Here is an 18419-nt window from a genome sequence, read left to right on the forward strand (position 1 = left end):
GCCCTGTAAAACGAATAGTGCGGGGGTCCAGACCTCAGTCGTGTTCCAGCTGTGCTATCGTACCATTCATTGTACTCAGTGTTGCTTGATTCTTGATATTGCTGTGTGTAGGTCCTCAATTCGGTTCACTCTCTGGACTTGTCATTCTGTTGTATTGTCTTTGTTGTTCATCCATCACTGTTGTTGTCCGCACTTGGTTTTCGACAGTGCACTGTTGACATTCTTGGCCAGTCGGCCAGTGTCTTCTGGTCATGTCTGACTCCGATTACTGTAGATACAACACCTTGCTGTGGATGATGAGTTTTTTTTAGGTTAAACGGAATGTAGTGTAAGGAATTTGTGTCAGCCATGAACTGATGTTGGTTTTTGGCATTGTTAGCTACATTGCTAAAACTTATCATCCTCTTCTCCGAGTGTGAAGCAACAGTCGTGTGAGAAAACAGTCTCCATCTGGTTGCAGTTGTGATAAAAAGTGTAGGACAAACAATATACCTGGCAGCCATATTCTTAGCCCGGTCTCATTTTGATGGTGAATGACAGAGTGTACAAATACAGTAAATCAAATACAAACTGATCTAAATGACATTGGACGAGTAACAAGACATCACACAGGCCGTCAAGAATTTCAGTGGTTTTACTCTCATGTGGCAGTAAATTTTTTCTTTCACAGCATTTTCAATTAATAATAATGTGGATTTCTGATGAACCACATTGTACAAAATCATAACACAATATACAAAAATAATTTTTATCCTGTCCATGACTGAGACTACATTTCTGTATTCTGATGTGGAAGATTTAATAAGTTACCCACATATATAAAATTTTTATAGTCCTTGTAATAAAAAACTAAACTGCAGGCCTAACTTAGCTAACTTACCTGAATTCTGGGACATTTGTTTATCAAGCAAGACACCTCCTTATAAAACAAGTCATCTCCATACTAAAATAAGTTGCAAGACTACCAACAGTAGGTGAAGTGTGCATTGGTATAGAAACTGTGTCTGAATAGTTAATTGTGAAGTATTATTTTTCTTTGTATTAGAGGTGATTTTTATTTGCAGTCATTTGAGGTATAAATAAAAAAAGAATTCTTTCGGTTATTCCTCATGAGCAGATTAACTAAACTAATGTTAGAAAACTGGATTAATTTATAAATATTGCTTCTCATCCTGTTTTTTCCTATACCTTGGTTCATTGATAGGATATTAGGAAATACACTGCATCCACGAAGGAGACTGCTTACGAAAAACTTATGCAGCCCATCTTAGAATATCGCTCAGTTGTGAGCGACCCATATCAGATAGCACCAACAGAGGATGTTGAACATACACAAAGGAGAGGAGCATGAATGGTCGCAGGTTTGTTTGACCAGTGTCAGAGCATCACAGACATGCAGAAAAAAATGAACTGGCAGACACTTGAAGATAAACACAAACTATTCCATGAAAGCTTATTTACAGAGATTCAAGAAACAGCTTTAAGTGATGAATCTATGAATATCCTACAACCGTCTATGTATCACTCCCATAGGGATCACAAAAGCAAAATTAGACTAATAGTCTATTTTCCTATGTTAGAAATATGGTTCGTATTGTTGTTATTCTTACTGGCTGTAACGTTTAAATAGCATTTATGGTCAATGTTATCACAAAATCCTGTTATTTTTATGTAATTAAAGCTTAAAAATCATGATCTGGTCAGGCGATCAAAAATTCTTTGTTATTGGCTGATGCTCTGGTGATGTCAGAGGCTAGGAGTAAGAATAAGCTATATGTGTGTTACAGGAGCATTAGCCAAAGTTACAACGTTTTTATGTACTTTTTCAGCAAATAGTGTAGCTATTTAGTGATGGAAAATGCAATTACAACTTTTGAGTAACAATAGAAAGGAAATTTATGAAAACTGATAGCGGAAGCCTTGCCTGAGTTGATGCCATTGAAGCAGCGATATGTACAATGACAAACATTCTGCAACATCATTAAACTTGCTCAGAACTAAGGAATTGTAGAACTTTTGCAAATGGGTCTGTATATTATAACCAGATTGTTGACTATCAGTCATGTGCTATGACCCAAAGCACAATAAAATTTTTCTCGGCAAAACTTAGTGCTGATTTCCTTTTTAGAAGACACTCAGCAGAAAATCTATTTCCAGCAGGCATTTGGTGGTGCAATGGGTAATGCATCTGACTGCAATGAAAGAGCTCACATGTTCGAATCCCAGGAAGGTCACATATTTTTAAAGATTTTACACAAAGTATGAAAATAGCATTAGCAAGAACTGATTGTAGTAGTTGTTTCAATTCTGGGATTTGTTATATGCAGCTTCACATTAGTCTTAGTCTGAGAAATGGACATAAATTTACTTTGCGAACAAGCAATTCACTTTTTTTGGAAAGCATTACTAGTAGTGAAGATATCTATACGCCCACAGTACAATGAGGTATAGGACGATGAGGTTATATGGAGAGATGTAAAATAGGTACAACTTGCAGATGACATGAACATAAGTGCTGCGATGTTTGTGAGTGTAAACTAACATTGGCGTCTGAAGCAGACTCACTTCATCTTCATGTAAGATGATGAAACTGCAAAAGTATAAACAATAAGGATCCTAGCTGGATAGTACTAAGATAAAAACAGTTTTCCTCATGAAGTAAAAAGTGTGTGGTGATATTAACTAGAAAATATCTTTTTGAACACGAAGTGTGCGAACAGTGATTGCAAATGTAAGCACGTGTAAACAGCAAGGAAAACACAATAATAATCTGTTTCTGATTGGTGTGCTGAATTTCTGTGATTGTGATTTGGTTATCATATAAGAGGACTGTTGAGTTATTTTACGAATAAGTTAAAATCTTCTTTCGGGTTAGATTTGAACCAGCGATCTATGGACATCAGTTCGTAAAATTCGATGGTCTACTGCTCTAACAGCAAAGCTACTGAACAACTGATGTGTAGCTGGGTAAAACGACAATTTGCACTATGAGTTTAATTTCGTTGAATGATGCTATTTTTCTTTGTGACAGTGGAAGAGCGTTTATCAGAGGTAAGTTAATGTTAACTTCACAGTGCAACACAAAATTAAGTTAGTGAACTTGTGTGTTGACGTGGTGACAATTTGCTAGAACAATGAAACCACATTTTATGCATCTTCTTGTTCTCTGGAACACTCAAAAACAACTTTTCAGGAGTTTTTATAGAGTATTTGTGCAATGTAGCACCACACACCATTTGTACCCATTTTCCAAAACATCAATTCTGAAACAAGACATCACTGTGAATTAGCATTATGCCAATAGGAGTTTTGAGCTAGCCAGTGACATCACAGGCATCACATGACTCAAATGGAGTGTTTTAGCGGTCTTTCAAATTATTTGAATTTCGTTTCTGTTTTTCTATAAGAATACTAAAATTTAAGAGGAAAAGAAGTGTGTTAGGAACATAAAATGACATAAGTAATTGTTTAAGACAAATTCCAGAAAATATTCTTCCCATGCTCCATACGGGACTAGAATGGGAATAATCTGTAATAACTGGTGTGTTAGGAAGTACTAGCTGCCATGTATTTCAGTGGTTAGCAGAGTACAGATGTAGATGTTGACTTAACCCAAGTTCTTAAAGGGCTTTATGCTTGTATGCACAGAAAATAATGTGTGTTTGATTAAATGTTCCTTTGTAGTGGTGTGGCATACTGAGTGTAAGAGACTCAGATTTGGCTTTACAGACTGGTGTTTACCTCAGTTTTGCATTGCACGTCACCAGGTAACAAACTGGCAAAACATCTTGCAAAAGCTTTTCTGTAATATCAGTTTACTGGATCACTTTTCTAGGTAATTATTTTGTATGCCTGGTTTTATTTCAGATTAAATATTGAAACTGGGGAATTCATTTCTTACTGCTCATTTGTAGGATTCCATACCCCAGTAAGTAAAAACAGAACTCTTAAAGGATCAGTTTGTTGTCTTTCTGTTAAGACATCTTTTTTTTTCAGGAACAAATAGAAGTATCAAATTGAAATTTATGTCAAATCCTAAGGTCTTCGGTCCCATGGTGGTGTAAAAAATTTAAGCTTCTAAGTCTTAAGTCAATGCAGTCAAAAGATATGTCCATTCATTTTGATACTTGCACACTCACTCATGAAAATGTATATACAGGGTGAAGCAAAATTCATGCACTTGGGCTTTGCAGCGCGACTCCTCACATGCCAGTGATAAAAAAAATGTCTTTCCCAAAATTTCGTTTGGCAAGTATATCCGGCAGAAAAAGGACATGAAGAGTGGCAATCTGGCAACACTGTAACAACATGTATGGTAAGTACGTCTGACAGGGCATTTTAATCGTGCTGCACAGTTGGCGTATTGGATATAGTTTTGGATTACCATGCAGGAGGTTGGGGTTCCATCCTTGGTTGGGGTGCATTTTTTTAATTTGCTAATTTCATACCATAAAATACACTGTCTCTTATGTCACATATACTCGAAATTTACAACATTTTGTAACGCTAAACACAACAATTACGTTGTTAGACAAATAAGAAATAGACAGTTGAAACAATTAATTGGATCATGGTGATAACACATATAAATAGTAACCGAGTTTGGACATTATTCATAAAACACGTCGCTAGTCCTACTGGTAACGTAAGGCCCTAATGAAATGTAAGGGACCTGAATGGGGCAAGAATGATAGTTGGTACTAATCTATGTGACCATTAGAGGAGGGTACAAAGAAAACAGGTTTCGCTTCTAGTAGATGACGTGGTGCGAATAAATTTGAGTCCACGACGTCAAAAGGACATCTTTCAAAGCCGACCAATGTTCCATTTCTATGATTGTCGTATGTAAGTGCAAATGTTTTCCAGAGGACCCGCTACAATTGTTGTTGATTATTAAGATGCCAGATACTGTACCACTCGGTCTACATTTACCAAATAAAAAACATATGCTTGAACACAGGATCGAACTCTCGACCTCCTGCTTGGTAACCCAAAAATCTATCCTCAGCACCAACTGTACAGCACAACTATGATGTGTTGACAGAGATAGTTACTATACATGTGGTTACAGTGTTGCCAGCTTGCCACTCTTTAACGTCCTTTTTCTGCCAGATATACTCGCCAGACGAAATTTTGGGACAGACATTTTTTTATCACTGGCGTGTGAGGATTCACACTGAGCAGCCTGAGTGTGCGAATTTCGCTTCACACTGTATAATTAAGTCTGTATAGAACCCCCTTCCTCCCCCCCCCCCCCCCCCCTCCCCACTGCTCAAGTTTCTGAGTGTCAGTGCAGCAAGAGTGAGTGAGTATATGATGTATTTAAACGAATTTCTATTTTCTTCTTTCATTCACCTGAAGAGCAAATCTTTTAATTAATTCTGTTTAAACATGAGTCTGTGGATCCTATGAGGATAATCCCAAAAGTAAGGTCTCCTGTTTTTTTATAAGTACATAGACCTGTTTATTTCTACAATGGTTTACATCAGTTTACAGCTTGAACATTTAGCGATTTTTTGACATAATCACCATTTCTGCCGATGCATTTTGGAAGATGCTGTGACAGTTTTTGTATGCCCACGTCATACCAGCTCGCCGCCACGCTGTACAGAAAGTTATGAATCTCTTCTTTCACCTCGTCGTTTGAGCTGAATCACTTTCCTGCCAAATGTTCTTTTAACCTAGGGAACAGGTGATAGCCACTGAATGCCAAGTCAGGACTATAGGGTGGATGGATGATTATGTTCCACTGAAACTGTTGCAGGAGAGCAACAGTTTGCCGAGCGATGTTTGGACGAGTGTTGTCATGGAGAATGTGTATGTCCTTGCTCAACATTCCTCTTCTCCAGTTCTGAATTGCTCGTTTGAGTGTTTTCAGAGTCTCACAGTACCTGTCAGCATTAATTGTGGTCCCAGTGGGCATAAAGTCGACCAACAATACCCCTTTCCGATCCCAAAAAATGGTCGTCATGACTTTACCAGCAGACTGTGTTTGTTTCAATTTCTGCGGCTTTGGGAAAGAAGGGTGCCGCCACTGGCGTGGTTGTTGCTTGGTCTCAGGTGTAAAGTGGTATGCTCAGGTTTCGTCACCTATGACAATTGAGTCTAGAAAGTTGTCCTGTTCAGGTGCAAGGTGGTGAAGAAACGCGCGGGAAGCATCAACTTGTTGCTGCATGTGATCCTCAGTCAGCATGCATGGCACCCATCTTGTGCACACCTTCCGGTAGTTCAATGTTTCGGTTAAAATTCTGTGAGCGGTGCTTCGGGAAACCTCATTAACCAACGTACAGAGATCATCCAGGGTGATCCGCCGATTTTCACACATGCTTTGCTCAATCTTCACCACTGTCTCCTCAGAAATTGACAGCTCTACACCACTTATGAACATTTTTGATATCCATGCACGACTCACCATACACTTCCATCAATTGGCGATGGATTTCAATAGGCGCAGTGCCCTTTGCATTCAAAAACTGAATAACTGCTCGCAGTTTGCACTTGGCAATAACATCCAATGGGAGCTCCATTCCCAATGGCTGCCAAGCCAAGATTGAATGCCTCAGCGCAGCGTGCGCATGTTTACACACAGCGTGTGAAGCACTCTTCGTAACAGTGTGACCAACTGCCACACAAACAGAGCTCTGTACTTTAAAAAAAATAGGAGACCTTACTTACTAATACTAGCACTGTTCTGCAGCAATTTATATGAATCTTTGTAAAGTAAGTTATTTGTCATTGCACTTGAAAGAGAACTATCATGCAGTTGGGTAACGAAATTTTGATGATATTTTTCCAGCCATCACAAGCTTTTCTCAGTTCCCCAAGTACATCCTGTTCAAGCCAGGTCATTGGCAAAAAATTCATATGTGATGAAAGGATGATTTCCATTGTGTTATTTGGCAGTTTATCTGTAAAAGCACTACCAACAGGAAAGGTGTACTTGTGATGATGAGGAATGCTGTGTTGTCACCATTAAAAGTAAAGTTGTATGGCACTTTGGGTAGTAGATCCTAAAGGGCAGGTTCAGCAGCCTAGTTGGAGAGGCTTTTGTGTCCTCCACATACAATGGTACTTTCCTTTCACAAAGTGAGAGAGTTGTGTGTTTAAGTGTATGTAACTGTAATAGGTTTGTGTTGTGTGGTGTTGTATTTGTGTTGGATGATTAGAGCCGAAGGCACATAGCCTACTCCTCTCAAATAGCAACATGGGGGCTGCTGAGCTTAATGTACCCATCTGATGGGTGGATCACCATCAACAGTATCGCTTGCTCTCACTTCTTGAGTCACTGTGGAGAAGTTTGGAATTTAATCCAGGACTTTACCACAACATCTGGTGATGTGAAACTTTACACCATCATCCCTCCTCCTCTTTGCCATAAAGGTAAAGGGAAAGCTACCAACAGCAAGTGGTGTACCCAGGCGGTTACCTGTGCAAGTACTGGCCACACCAAATATTGCTCAAACACAGTTGTCTGATGAGAACCGGTGTATTCAGCAGGGCAGGTTCATTAGTGTTGCTGCCATTACTCATATACTACATTGGTTTTCCATCAGGCAGCACTGATTGAGGAGACCTGGAGTTGCTAGGTGCAGCTCTGGATTACTTGCCACACTAAACTTCCCTACAACAATTGAAGGACATAATGCAACAGCCAGACTGTTTGTTTTTAGAGCCAACAACCTGTAGTGATTTAGTTATAGCCCAGTAGTCAATGGTACAAAACATGCACTACATTACAGAAATAAAACATTTCAAAAATACAGCCAAGAATTTGGAATATAATCAAATAAGCAAACAAAAATAGCAAAATAAAAATTCAAAATGAAATTTAACCCCTAGAAAGTATATATGTCACAGACATTTTCTACCCTACCACAAACAAGGTCCCCTATGAAAATAGCCATGTAGTCTACCAATTTAGGTGCAAGCACTGTCCAGCATTCTGTGTGGGCATGGCCACTAACAAGCTGACTGGCTGCATGAATTGCCACTGCTAAACTGCTGCCAGGAGACAGCAGTTGCTGAGAAGAAAATCTCTCCATCACACTCCCCTTAGATTTAGTGGTAAGAGGACCCAGTGGACACCCCTTCAAAAACTGAACACAGATGAAGCTTGAAAACAGGAAGAAGGTATACTGAACTGTGGGGAAAAAAGAGAAGCAGTGAATGGTCCAAGTGCAAGAAGTGTAACATAGAGCAATGTGGAACAGTCACGGCATCGTGGTTAAATGGTCATGGTGTCAGACAGCAAAGCGGATGAGGCCTGTTGAAAGCTCCCTTGTGCTAGCTATTTTATTTAATTTTTTTCATTGTTTGCTGTGTTATAATTTGTGTCGGTGTTGTGGTGTAATGTCTGCAACATCGAGGTGTACGGAAGGGACCTATAATGAATGTTGATTCTGCACAACTACTCTATTAGCAACCAAAAGGAAATGGGTTTCAAATGGGGACTGCAAATGTTTAATGACAAGGCGACAAGTCAACTGAATCCTCCACCTGAAAAAGCATCTAGTGTGACAACACGTGTGTCATATGATAGGAAAATCTTATCAACGCACCCAACTCGCATGGCTGGTGAGTAGGTGAGATATGCCTCCTTGCCTGATTCAGGTGTTTGTACGAATGTGTATGTGAATATGATCATTCCCAACAAAATGATGAAAACATAATAGTTCGTCACATAAGCTGCAACAAATGAACACAGCAGTTTCATAATCACACAGTGTCTCTGTGATGTGTCAAAACATGAGTTTTTAACATTTTTGAAGTCGCATTCTGTTTTTGAAGTTTTGACTCTTGAGTTCCTTTGTTGTAACATAGTTCACAACTGTTTATTTGTTGTTTTCATTTATGTGAGATGTCTATGTGATATCTCGCTTGCTCCCACTATTCATCACATTTACTTGCAAAGGTAATATTGTCTTACCACATGAATCATATCATATAACTAATGTATAGTATGACAATTACCAAGACTGGATAGACAGTTCATGATGTTGAGAAGAAAAAAAATAATAAAAAAAAGTGAATGACACGAGAGAGTTTTGAACCTGGCTCATCCACTTTTTAGTCCAACACCATCACCACTTCACTTGTTGCATTTGAAATGAACCTATTGGTTGCAGTACGCTTTGCTAGTTTAACTACTTTATCAATTTTTTTTCTTTTTCTATACTTTTTGGATGTGCTTACATGTTAAGAAATTTGGGTCTTCTCACCCCATATGCTAGACACTGTTATTTCCTTTTGTTTCTACTTTTTTGAGAGACAGTCTGCACTGTTACAAAAGGGAAGCATTCATTGAAGGTATTCATGCATTCAGTTGAAAAGTTTTTGTAGCTGTCATTTGTTGGAGCATGTTTTCTGACTGCCCACATGGTGAAGTTTAGTTTTATAATAAATACCTCCGCCATTTTGTGACTGAAGTTCCTATGTCATTTTGTTGTGCAGACTGAATTTAACTCTGATAATGATACAAATAGAGCTTGGTGATTTGATACTAATAACTGTAAAATAAATCTTCCTTTTAAACTAGAGCTATGCAGTAACTTAAAATATTATTGATACATGGTGAAACATTGCTCTAACCCTTTGACATTGCTCAAAATTTAGATTTAACCCATTTGCAGCTATTGGGTTCCTTAAATGTAAAGCAAGTTTGTCATCAGTTCTTGCATATGTTTTGAAGTCAGCTCGTATAACCAGTATCTTACACAGTTTTTCATTGTTTAATTTATGTAATAATTTTTCAAATTTATCTGTGAATATGGAGCTTATATTGTACCCACGCATGTGATATGTGCTGATATTGTAAAATTCTGTCTAATTTTGTGGTCTACTGAGGAATGAACTAGTATCTAAGAACTTCCATACCCATTAGTTTTACAAAAGTTGGTAGGCAATTCGTTGCCTGTAAGTCATTGAAGAGATGGATGTATTCAGCTTTAAACCACTGTTCATTTAGACAAATTACTTCTACTGTCTATTCCATACTTTCTAACAGAATTTACATATCATACAAGCTTGCTGATCAGTTATTATGACAGACCTCCAGTATTCAAATGTGCAATGAAATTACTACTGCATACATTATCAGGCAAAGAATCTTTGAAATTAGTTTGATTACAAGGTAAGTGAACTTACACCTATGTGTTAAATCTGCCTTATCACTTTTAACACAGTGTGTGAAGCAACTAGAAAGCAAGCTAGTGGTTCAGAATAAACTCTTTAATTTATCAAAAGCTTTCGACACTGTGTCTCATGAAATCTTATTGAACAAACTGCAATTCTATGGCTTCATAGGCGTGTTCTGGAATTGATAAAATCTTATCTAAGTAATAGGGTGCAGAAGGTGGTTTTTAATGGTGCAGAATCAGATTACTTACCTGTGGGCATGGGTGTCCCCACAAGGTTCTGTACTTGGCCCAATTCTATTTATTATTTATATAAATGACTTACCATATAACATAGTTGGGCCGTCAACTAGGACTTACTTGTTTGCAGATGATCTTGCAGTCTGTATAACTGCAGAAACAGCACATAAGGTGAAATATGAAGCAGACCAGTGCACTGTCAAAGTTGAAAATTGGTGTAAAGCTAATTCCCTTTGTGTCAACCCAAAAAAGAATACAAGACCTGTATGTATCGTGGAATAATAACACTGAGCTTGAGCAGAGCTCAAATGCTGTTAATTTCCTTGGAATCTCAATTGATTCAAAATTATCCTGGGGTAGCCATATAGAAAAAGTGGCAAGCAGCATTAGCAAAGGAATATTTGCTCTAAGGAAGCTGCGTCTTTGTCTAAACATGCCAGTACTTAAAGTGGTTTATTTTGCTTTAATACACAGTCACATTTCCTATGGTACAACACTGTGGGGACATCAAAGCAAGGCAGCTAATGTCTTCAAACTACAAAAGAAGGCAATAAGACTGATATGTAGCTTGGCACCCAGAGCTCACTGTAGGCCAAGCTTTAAAAAATTACAGATTATGACCCTGCCATCAATATTTATACTACAGTGTGTAATGCATATTAAGGAAAATTATCCAAGTTATCAACAGTATGACATGCGACATAATTATAACACAAGAAACAAGCAGGACCTAGTTTATTTCCGATGTAACTATAAAAAAAACACAAAAGTGCTTCTTATACAAGTCCATAAAATTTTTTAATGCCATACCCCAACATATCAGGGATCTTCCAATTCAAAAAAAAAAAAAAAAAAAAAAAAAAAAAGAACTTCTTGAGCTCAGCATTTATGAAACTGATGAATGTTTAAGGGAGGCAAAGAATATGGTATGACTACACTTTGTGATAAGTTTTTATATGCTTCTATATATGAGTAAGTCTGTAATTCGCTAAATTTACTATGCAATATCAATTTGTACCAGAAGTTTCTCTGTTTTGTGTTTGTGTGAAGGTACCATAATTATTTGTGTAATATTTATATTGTGTAATGTTTTTCTTGTTTTTGTAATTATTTGTGTAACATTTATACTGTGTAATATTGACTTTTGTAATGCCTCAGATGATCTCTGAGGTCTCTACAACAATAAAAATCAATCAATCAATACATATTCTGGATTTTTAATGTTGGGTGAAATCTGGCTGGAAATGGCCCCTTTCAGTAGTTTCCATGCATGTGAGCGTTTACGCAGTAGCTTGTTTGCATTTACAGCTGCTTTAGTGCTTTATGTCATCATGAGCTTTGTTTGTATCTGGCGAGTCTCTTCTTACCAGATCGATTTAGGTGTTGTCCAAGCATTGTGAAATTATATTTTTCATTACTGTTCATGTCAAGAAGTCGTAACACTTCAAACAGAAGTGTTTTAATTTTTGGTTCATTCATCAAATTTCACTATTCATACAAGACCAGTTCACCAGATCATATCTCATAGATAGATTCGTCAATAACATGTCTGGAGTTAACAGTGATTGCAAGGTACCAAACAGCCTTTTTAAATGCACTGGCGTCATTGCAGTAAACATTATTTGATCCAGATATAAGAACAAGACAGTCACTTTTGCATTATAGTGCTTTTCATTTATTATCATGTTCAATCAAGGAGTGATGGAAGAATCACTTAACACTTTTTAGTAGAATTGGCACATCTTTTCCTATCTTGCTGATCTTATTTGTGAACTTCACCCTAGGCTTAACAATGCCGACACAATCACAATCTCTTAAGCATAGTTTGATAGAAAGTTTGAAACACTGCATGCGTGGTTGTCTTCAAATCTTTTGACGTTGATTCCATGATGCATTTGTTTTTGGATGGGTGTGTAACTGTTCTTTGCAGATTTCGTGTTTATTTTTGAGAGGCCAACTTTACATGTGATGTTAAACACAGCAGTGCTGACGTCCTATACAGACACAAACATTTTACTGGTTACATTTTTGATATGTGTAGAGTGTTTTTCGTCATCTACTATTGTTACACATTTTTCTTTATTGGCCTTTTCTATTTTTTCAGATAGGATCCCTTTCTTGGTTACATGTGAGCTAAATGTTTCAAAAAGACTTACTTTCGTCCACTTTTAAAGGGTTGCTGTTCCCCAGACTATTGCATCTGTGTTCTAGAGTGGCACGGGGTGGTGGTGGGATGGAACCCTTAGAAACATTCAGAATGAAATTATATGTACACATTAATTTGTGATGTGAATGTAAAATGACTCATTCTATATCTTTACGATCTATTGTGCAAAATGACCCACGGAACATGTAACTAACTTTCACTTGAACTCTTCAGTATCACTTTACAACATATGACTTATTGAATTCTTGTCCCTGATAATGTTTCAGTATTTTTTTCACACATTTCTGTAACACAAGCATCACACAACCACAAGTAGTTCACAGTTACCAAACTTATGTTTATTTTCCAACAGTTTTTGCGAAGCCTTCATTTACAACATTTGTACTGGATACATTTCAAGATTTTTTTTGTCACACAACTTAACAATTACCAGTTTGTATTTCACTATTGTCACTTTTATTGGAACAGTTTACACCTGCTAGTCTTATTGGTACCATCTTGAAACTCACAAAAGTTTGTTGTTGAGACATAAAATGCAAAACTACTGGTTCGTTAGGCATTGACAGCAGTATATGAAAGTTTCTCTTACATTATAAGAGATCTCTGTTTGTATATATTTTGAAGAACTTCACACTGTCACTCACTCCAGGTTTCTCCACTCAAACCAATATGGTATTCTGAGACAGTACTTGTTCATACTAATAAACATTGAACTTCATGAACTTCCAGCAAACTGAAATAGCTGTGGGTCAGCAACTTCTGTAAATCAGTACAACAAAAAACAAGTTTAAACATGTAAATTTTACTTTTTTATTCACTTGGTGACTAGTTTCGGGTCAAGACCCATTTTCAAATCCTCATAATACAGTCAAAAATGGTATTTCCGAAGATGTGAAAACCATATCAAAAATGTGCAACTAACAGTTCATTGCACATTACATTTTTGATATGGTTTTCATATCTTTGGAAATAACATTTTTGACTATGTTACAATGTTTTAAAAATGGGTCTCAGCCTGAAACTAGTCATTGAGTGAATAAAAAAAGTAAAATTTGCAACTTTGGACTGCTTTTTTGTTGTACCAGCATTGAACTGATGTCTAAAGAAACATTGTTACAGTTTTTGTGTCACGTTCTTTATCTCATAATTGCTATGAACTGGCACCAACTCCATTACAGCTGAGTCTGGAATCAGAACTGGTGTTTTGTCTCCTGTTGTTTCTCTGACTGCAACAGTAAACAATAGCACTCCCACCATATTAAAATTTGAAATTTTCAGTCGGCTTGGCAGTGCTCTTTACATGTTACTTAGATTGAGAAAACTATTACATCAGTGGTTGATGTAATTTTTGCTTTGGAAAATTTTTGATTTTAGGATGACAGAGGACGTCTAATGCGCAGAACAGTCATAAGATATGTTAACCTAAGTTTAGTTATCACTCTCCGCATGATGAGCCCTCGTGTAAAGAAGAGATTTCCTACTATGGATCACTTAGTGGAAGCTGGTTTCATGCAGCCCAATGAAAAGAAGGTCTTTGATGCTCTGGACCAAAAGACAAGTCACCCAAAGTACTGGATGCCACTAGTATGGGCAGGAAGTATAATTACAAGAGCAAGAAAAGAAGGCAGAATAAAGGATGATTTTTCAATGAAGACCCTCATTGATGAACTAAATACTTTCAGAGGTGGTTGTGGAGGAATGTTAAATTATGACTGGATCAGCATACCTCTTGTTTACACCCAGGTAAAAATTTTTTTCGTTTTATGTTCTGTCACACTCTTTTTCATTAAGAAAAAGGTGTGGTATGTCTAACTTGAAAGTGTAAAATAAATTTCTATAGTTTTCTGTGCACTCAAAGGTGTTGCTTGTGTGAGACTTGCCTCAGAAGTAAGGGTCATTTGCCTAGAAAAGATGCAGAGTGTAAATTTATTGTAAGATCCAAACAAATAAAATTTCTTACCCTAATTCCGTGGAGTGATTATTATTCTCCAATCACTTTTGGTAACAAGCTTAAAAAACCATGCATACAGTTCCACCACCTTGGATTTCAGTCACTCCATAATTTAAGTTTTCAACACTTCACTATTTTAAAACACTTGAAAACAAGCCATTTCTTGAGATGCAGGAAGTGGTAGACAAAGGAGGCAATATCAGGGCTGTTATGAGTGTTTTTGAAAGTTTCCACCCAAAGCTCCAAATCATGTAAACTCTGTGGGCATTGATGTGTGAAAATGTATTGTAATGATTGTAAATAACTCAAGCTTTTAGCCTCTTTTATTCATTGCTTCAAATGACTACATCTCATTTTTGAAAATATTTGACTGACTACATTATCTACTATTAGTGTTAAGACTGCATGGAAGCTGCCAAGGGCACATCTTATTAGCCCCTAAATATGTTTCTTTATGAAGTGCTGGGCAGATTAAGGAAGGAGCAAAAGTCCTGCTTCATCCTTAGGTATGAGCAAGTCACACATAATAGGGTTGTTTCTTCTTTCAACTATATTTTCATACAGCATTGTGAGAGTTCATTTTTATTTTAAGTTATCTAATTGTGATCTTCAGCTCGGAGTAGTCTGTGAACCCCCGACTTGTTAAATATTCTTCCTATCTGTAGAATAACTTAATTTTTTACAAAAAACCAGGACTTGGCAACTCTGATCTTTTAAGGCTTTTATTGTGCCTTTAAATACAACACGTATTGGATGACAAGTATCTTGTTACAGGACACCTTCTGGGTAATAAATAACAAGCTTTTTTTTCAATACATACATATATACATTATTGATATAAACAACCGATGATTGGTATTCCTTGACAACATGGCTGGGATAGAAGACTTTTTGTTGCCTTTGACTACTTTGCCCATCGAGACTCCAAGTACATCTTCGTCTCTCTTGGAATGGCACAGAGACCAAGCAGAATACCTCATGCAAATAATGAAGTACACAAAGCAGGACTTGTCCCATAATAAATCTTCTTATATAATAACGAAAACTGTGTATTCTGAACAATTATTCTGGACAGCAAAAATGCATATAATTCTACTTATAAAGCTTTTTCATTTATATTCAGAATTAGTATGAGGTTTCAGTTCCACTCTATGAAATTATTTATTTCCGAACTTTGGCTACAAAATATCTGGAAAATCTTGTGCTCTCACACCATGTATGGCGACGATTGGCTACTCAGGCTCTGTTCTGTGAGTTACTGTATAAGTGCTGGCTGATCACTGCTGTCAGTCATATTATCTAGCCAGTTGGTCCATGGTTCTGTGATGTGCCTTATGGATATGCAAACTATTTCCATGGAATGTAATACCAGTGGACTCACTGGTTTATAAGAGTGTGAACAGTTTGAATGATAAATATCTTCGTTCATAGGAGACATAAAAAATACTGTAGTGGAAATGATATTTTGTTAAGAATCACACTACAGTCTCCAAGTTTCCATTCTCTTTTTTCCTGCCTTTTGTTGTGCCGGACATTATTATAGAGAGCTAAATGAATGGTAAGCCTGAGCAGTGCTGTGTGACAAAATGAAATTTTACTTCTTATGCTACTCTCATGAGACCATCTGTTGACAGGTTCCTCGCTGTGCTTCCAGGTTGTCACTCTGGCAGTGTATGCGTACTTCATAGCTACTTTGATGTCCAACCAGTTCCTGGATCCTTCAATGAAGTATCCCAAACATGAGATTGATTTAGTGTTTCCTACATTCACATTTCTGCAGGTAAGTTTTTTGCATAAATATATTTACAATGAAATTAACCCTAAACTTGAAAAAATCATTGTAGAGAGATGAGTACAAATCATGTACTCGCACAGTTATCGATAGTACCAAGTGGTTCTAGTGATCATCTTTTGTTCACAGTTCTCGTTTTACATGGGATGGCTGAAAGTGGCAGAATCACTTGTTAATCCTTTTGGTGAAGATGATGATGATTTTGAATTGAACTGGCTGGTTGATAGAAACTTACAGGTATGTCTGCTTGAAATAAATGAAACATTTATAAAATTATAGTTTGTAAATTGCTGAGATGTGCTTCTTCTCAAACAGGTTTCATATGTTATTGTTGATGAGATGCACCAAGAGCATCCAGAAATGGTGAAAGATCAGTACTGGGATGAAGTGTTCCCGGCAGAACTGCCTTACACTGCAGCTGCAAAGCAGTACCAGACTGGGCCACCACCTCATTCTGCTGAAAATGTTGAGGTTTCTCTTGATCAGGCAGAATTCATGCCTCTGGAGACTGTTGTAGAAGAGCCCCAAGACGAAAGGGATGAAATGGGAGATATGGAGGTGAATATCTGCAGTAGCCATTAAAAATACATGTGGAAATTATTGAATAGTAACTGATCTTTTGTAGCCTTACATAATTATAATCACATACTGCTCATGACTAGGGAAACATGTGATTTTGATCATGTTATATTACTGTGATATGTGGAGTAAAGCTGAAGTAAGTTGTGAAAATCGGAGATCTAAATCCATTTTTCATTACTATGATAACATAGTTGTACAGGCAGTGAAATTTTATGGCAAAACAGAAAACATCATCTTTTAAGTGTGTTTTCTACAATAAAAGTTTTGTGAATTTCATAGAAAGACAGTGTTACTTTGATTTTTTTTACATTTAATCATAAAATAGGCAAACAACTGTGGTAGAAAGTACAAGAGAACAAAGGCTTTCCCTCTCTGTTCTTGTTGATAGTTTAAATAAGACACACAGACAGATGTTGCTGTCAAGCATTCTGCTGTCAGAATGTTTTATTTATTCACAAGTCGCTTACTTTTGGATTAATATTATCTACTTCCATTTGCTGTTCTAAAATTAAGAAAAAGTTTCAGCAGCTGTCTCCCTGTACTATTGTATGCCTTCCTTTATAATATTTTACTTAACTCTTTCCACATCCTTCTAGGCTTACATCAAGATGGTATTTACAGAACACAGTGTTCCATTGATGTTATTCATATTAAATTTTTCATCCAAACAGACCAAAGCTGAAGATAACAAGAAACCTAGAATCAACACAGGGTCACTGAACCAAAGAAAGATAAGTACCTCAATAATGTGTGTAATACAGAGATGTACAGCTCTGAAGAAATCAAAGAATAATCAGCTAAGGCATCCAAAAACACAGGTGGTGGAATAAAAATTATGATGAAACACTTGAAAGAAGATTAAAATCCTGGAAGAGGTGGGACTCTGACAAGACGGAGGAAAAATGGGAAGACTTCAAGAATGGGAGGAAAGAAACAACGGGAGTGGAAAAGGTGGAAGGAGAGTTCAAAAAGAACATCATGAAATTTTACAGAACCGTCGAAGAACTACTACAGGGATATCAATGACAAAGCCTGTGCTAAAGGTGAACAGATGGAAGCATAGATACTAATGACAAATAACGCAATCAACTCTTGGCAAACTATTTAAAGTGCAGCTAAATTGTGAAGAGCCTTGTGAAAGCCTAGATAACTAGAAACAAATCCACAATAATTTAGAATACAAACCATGAAACCTAGGTGAAATCAGACAGTTAATCAAGGAGCTTGAGGATAATAAACACCAAGTGAAGATGGTATTGCGTCAGATGTTGAAGACTGGAGGGCAAGTCACTGCAGATGGAATGCTCTGCCTGAAAACTGGAAAGATACCAAAGGCTGGAAATGTGCACATTCACATCCACTCCATAAGAAAGGTAACCAAATGGATACAAATGACTGCAAAGGAATCTCCTTGATCTCAGTTGTTTATAAGATACCCTCCAAAGTCCTGATGAGAATATCTTAACACTATCACCTCATCGGAGAATGTAAAGTTGCTTTCTGAAATGACTGGTCGTGCATGGTATAGATATTCAACTTTGTTATCAATAAAAA

General features: G+C 37.0%; 1 protein-coding gene across 4 annotated transcripts in view; it reads left to right on the top strand.

Moving 5' to 3' along the window:
• LOC126188087 (uncharacterized) overlaps positions 1-18419 on the top strand; it is a 538033-nt gene that overhangs the window by 473888 nt on the left and 45726 nt on the right. For all 4 annotated transcript variants that reach the window (XM_049929542.1, XM_049929546.1, XM_049929543.1 and 1 more), the window contains 4 exons: positions 13915-14283; positions 16146-16271; positions 16413-16520; positions 16599-16841. In XM_049929542.1, the coding sequence (XP_049785499.1) occupies positions 13915-14283; positions 16146-16271; positions 16413-16520; positions 16599-16841 (846 nt within the window). The remainder of the gene's footprint in view (positions 1-13914; positions 14284-16145; positions 16272-16412; positions 16521-16598; positions 16842-18419) is intronic.

This window comes from Schistocerca cancellata, chromosome 5, assembly GCF_023864275.1.
Source record: "Schistocerca cancellata isolate TAMUIC-IGC-003103 chromosome 5, iqSchCanc2.1, whole genome shotgun sequence".
NCBI lineage: Eukaryota > Metazoa > Arthropoda > Insecta > Orthoptera > Acrididae > Schistocerca > Schistocerca cancellata.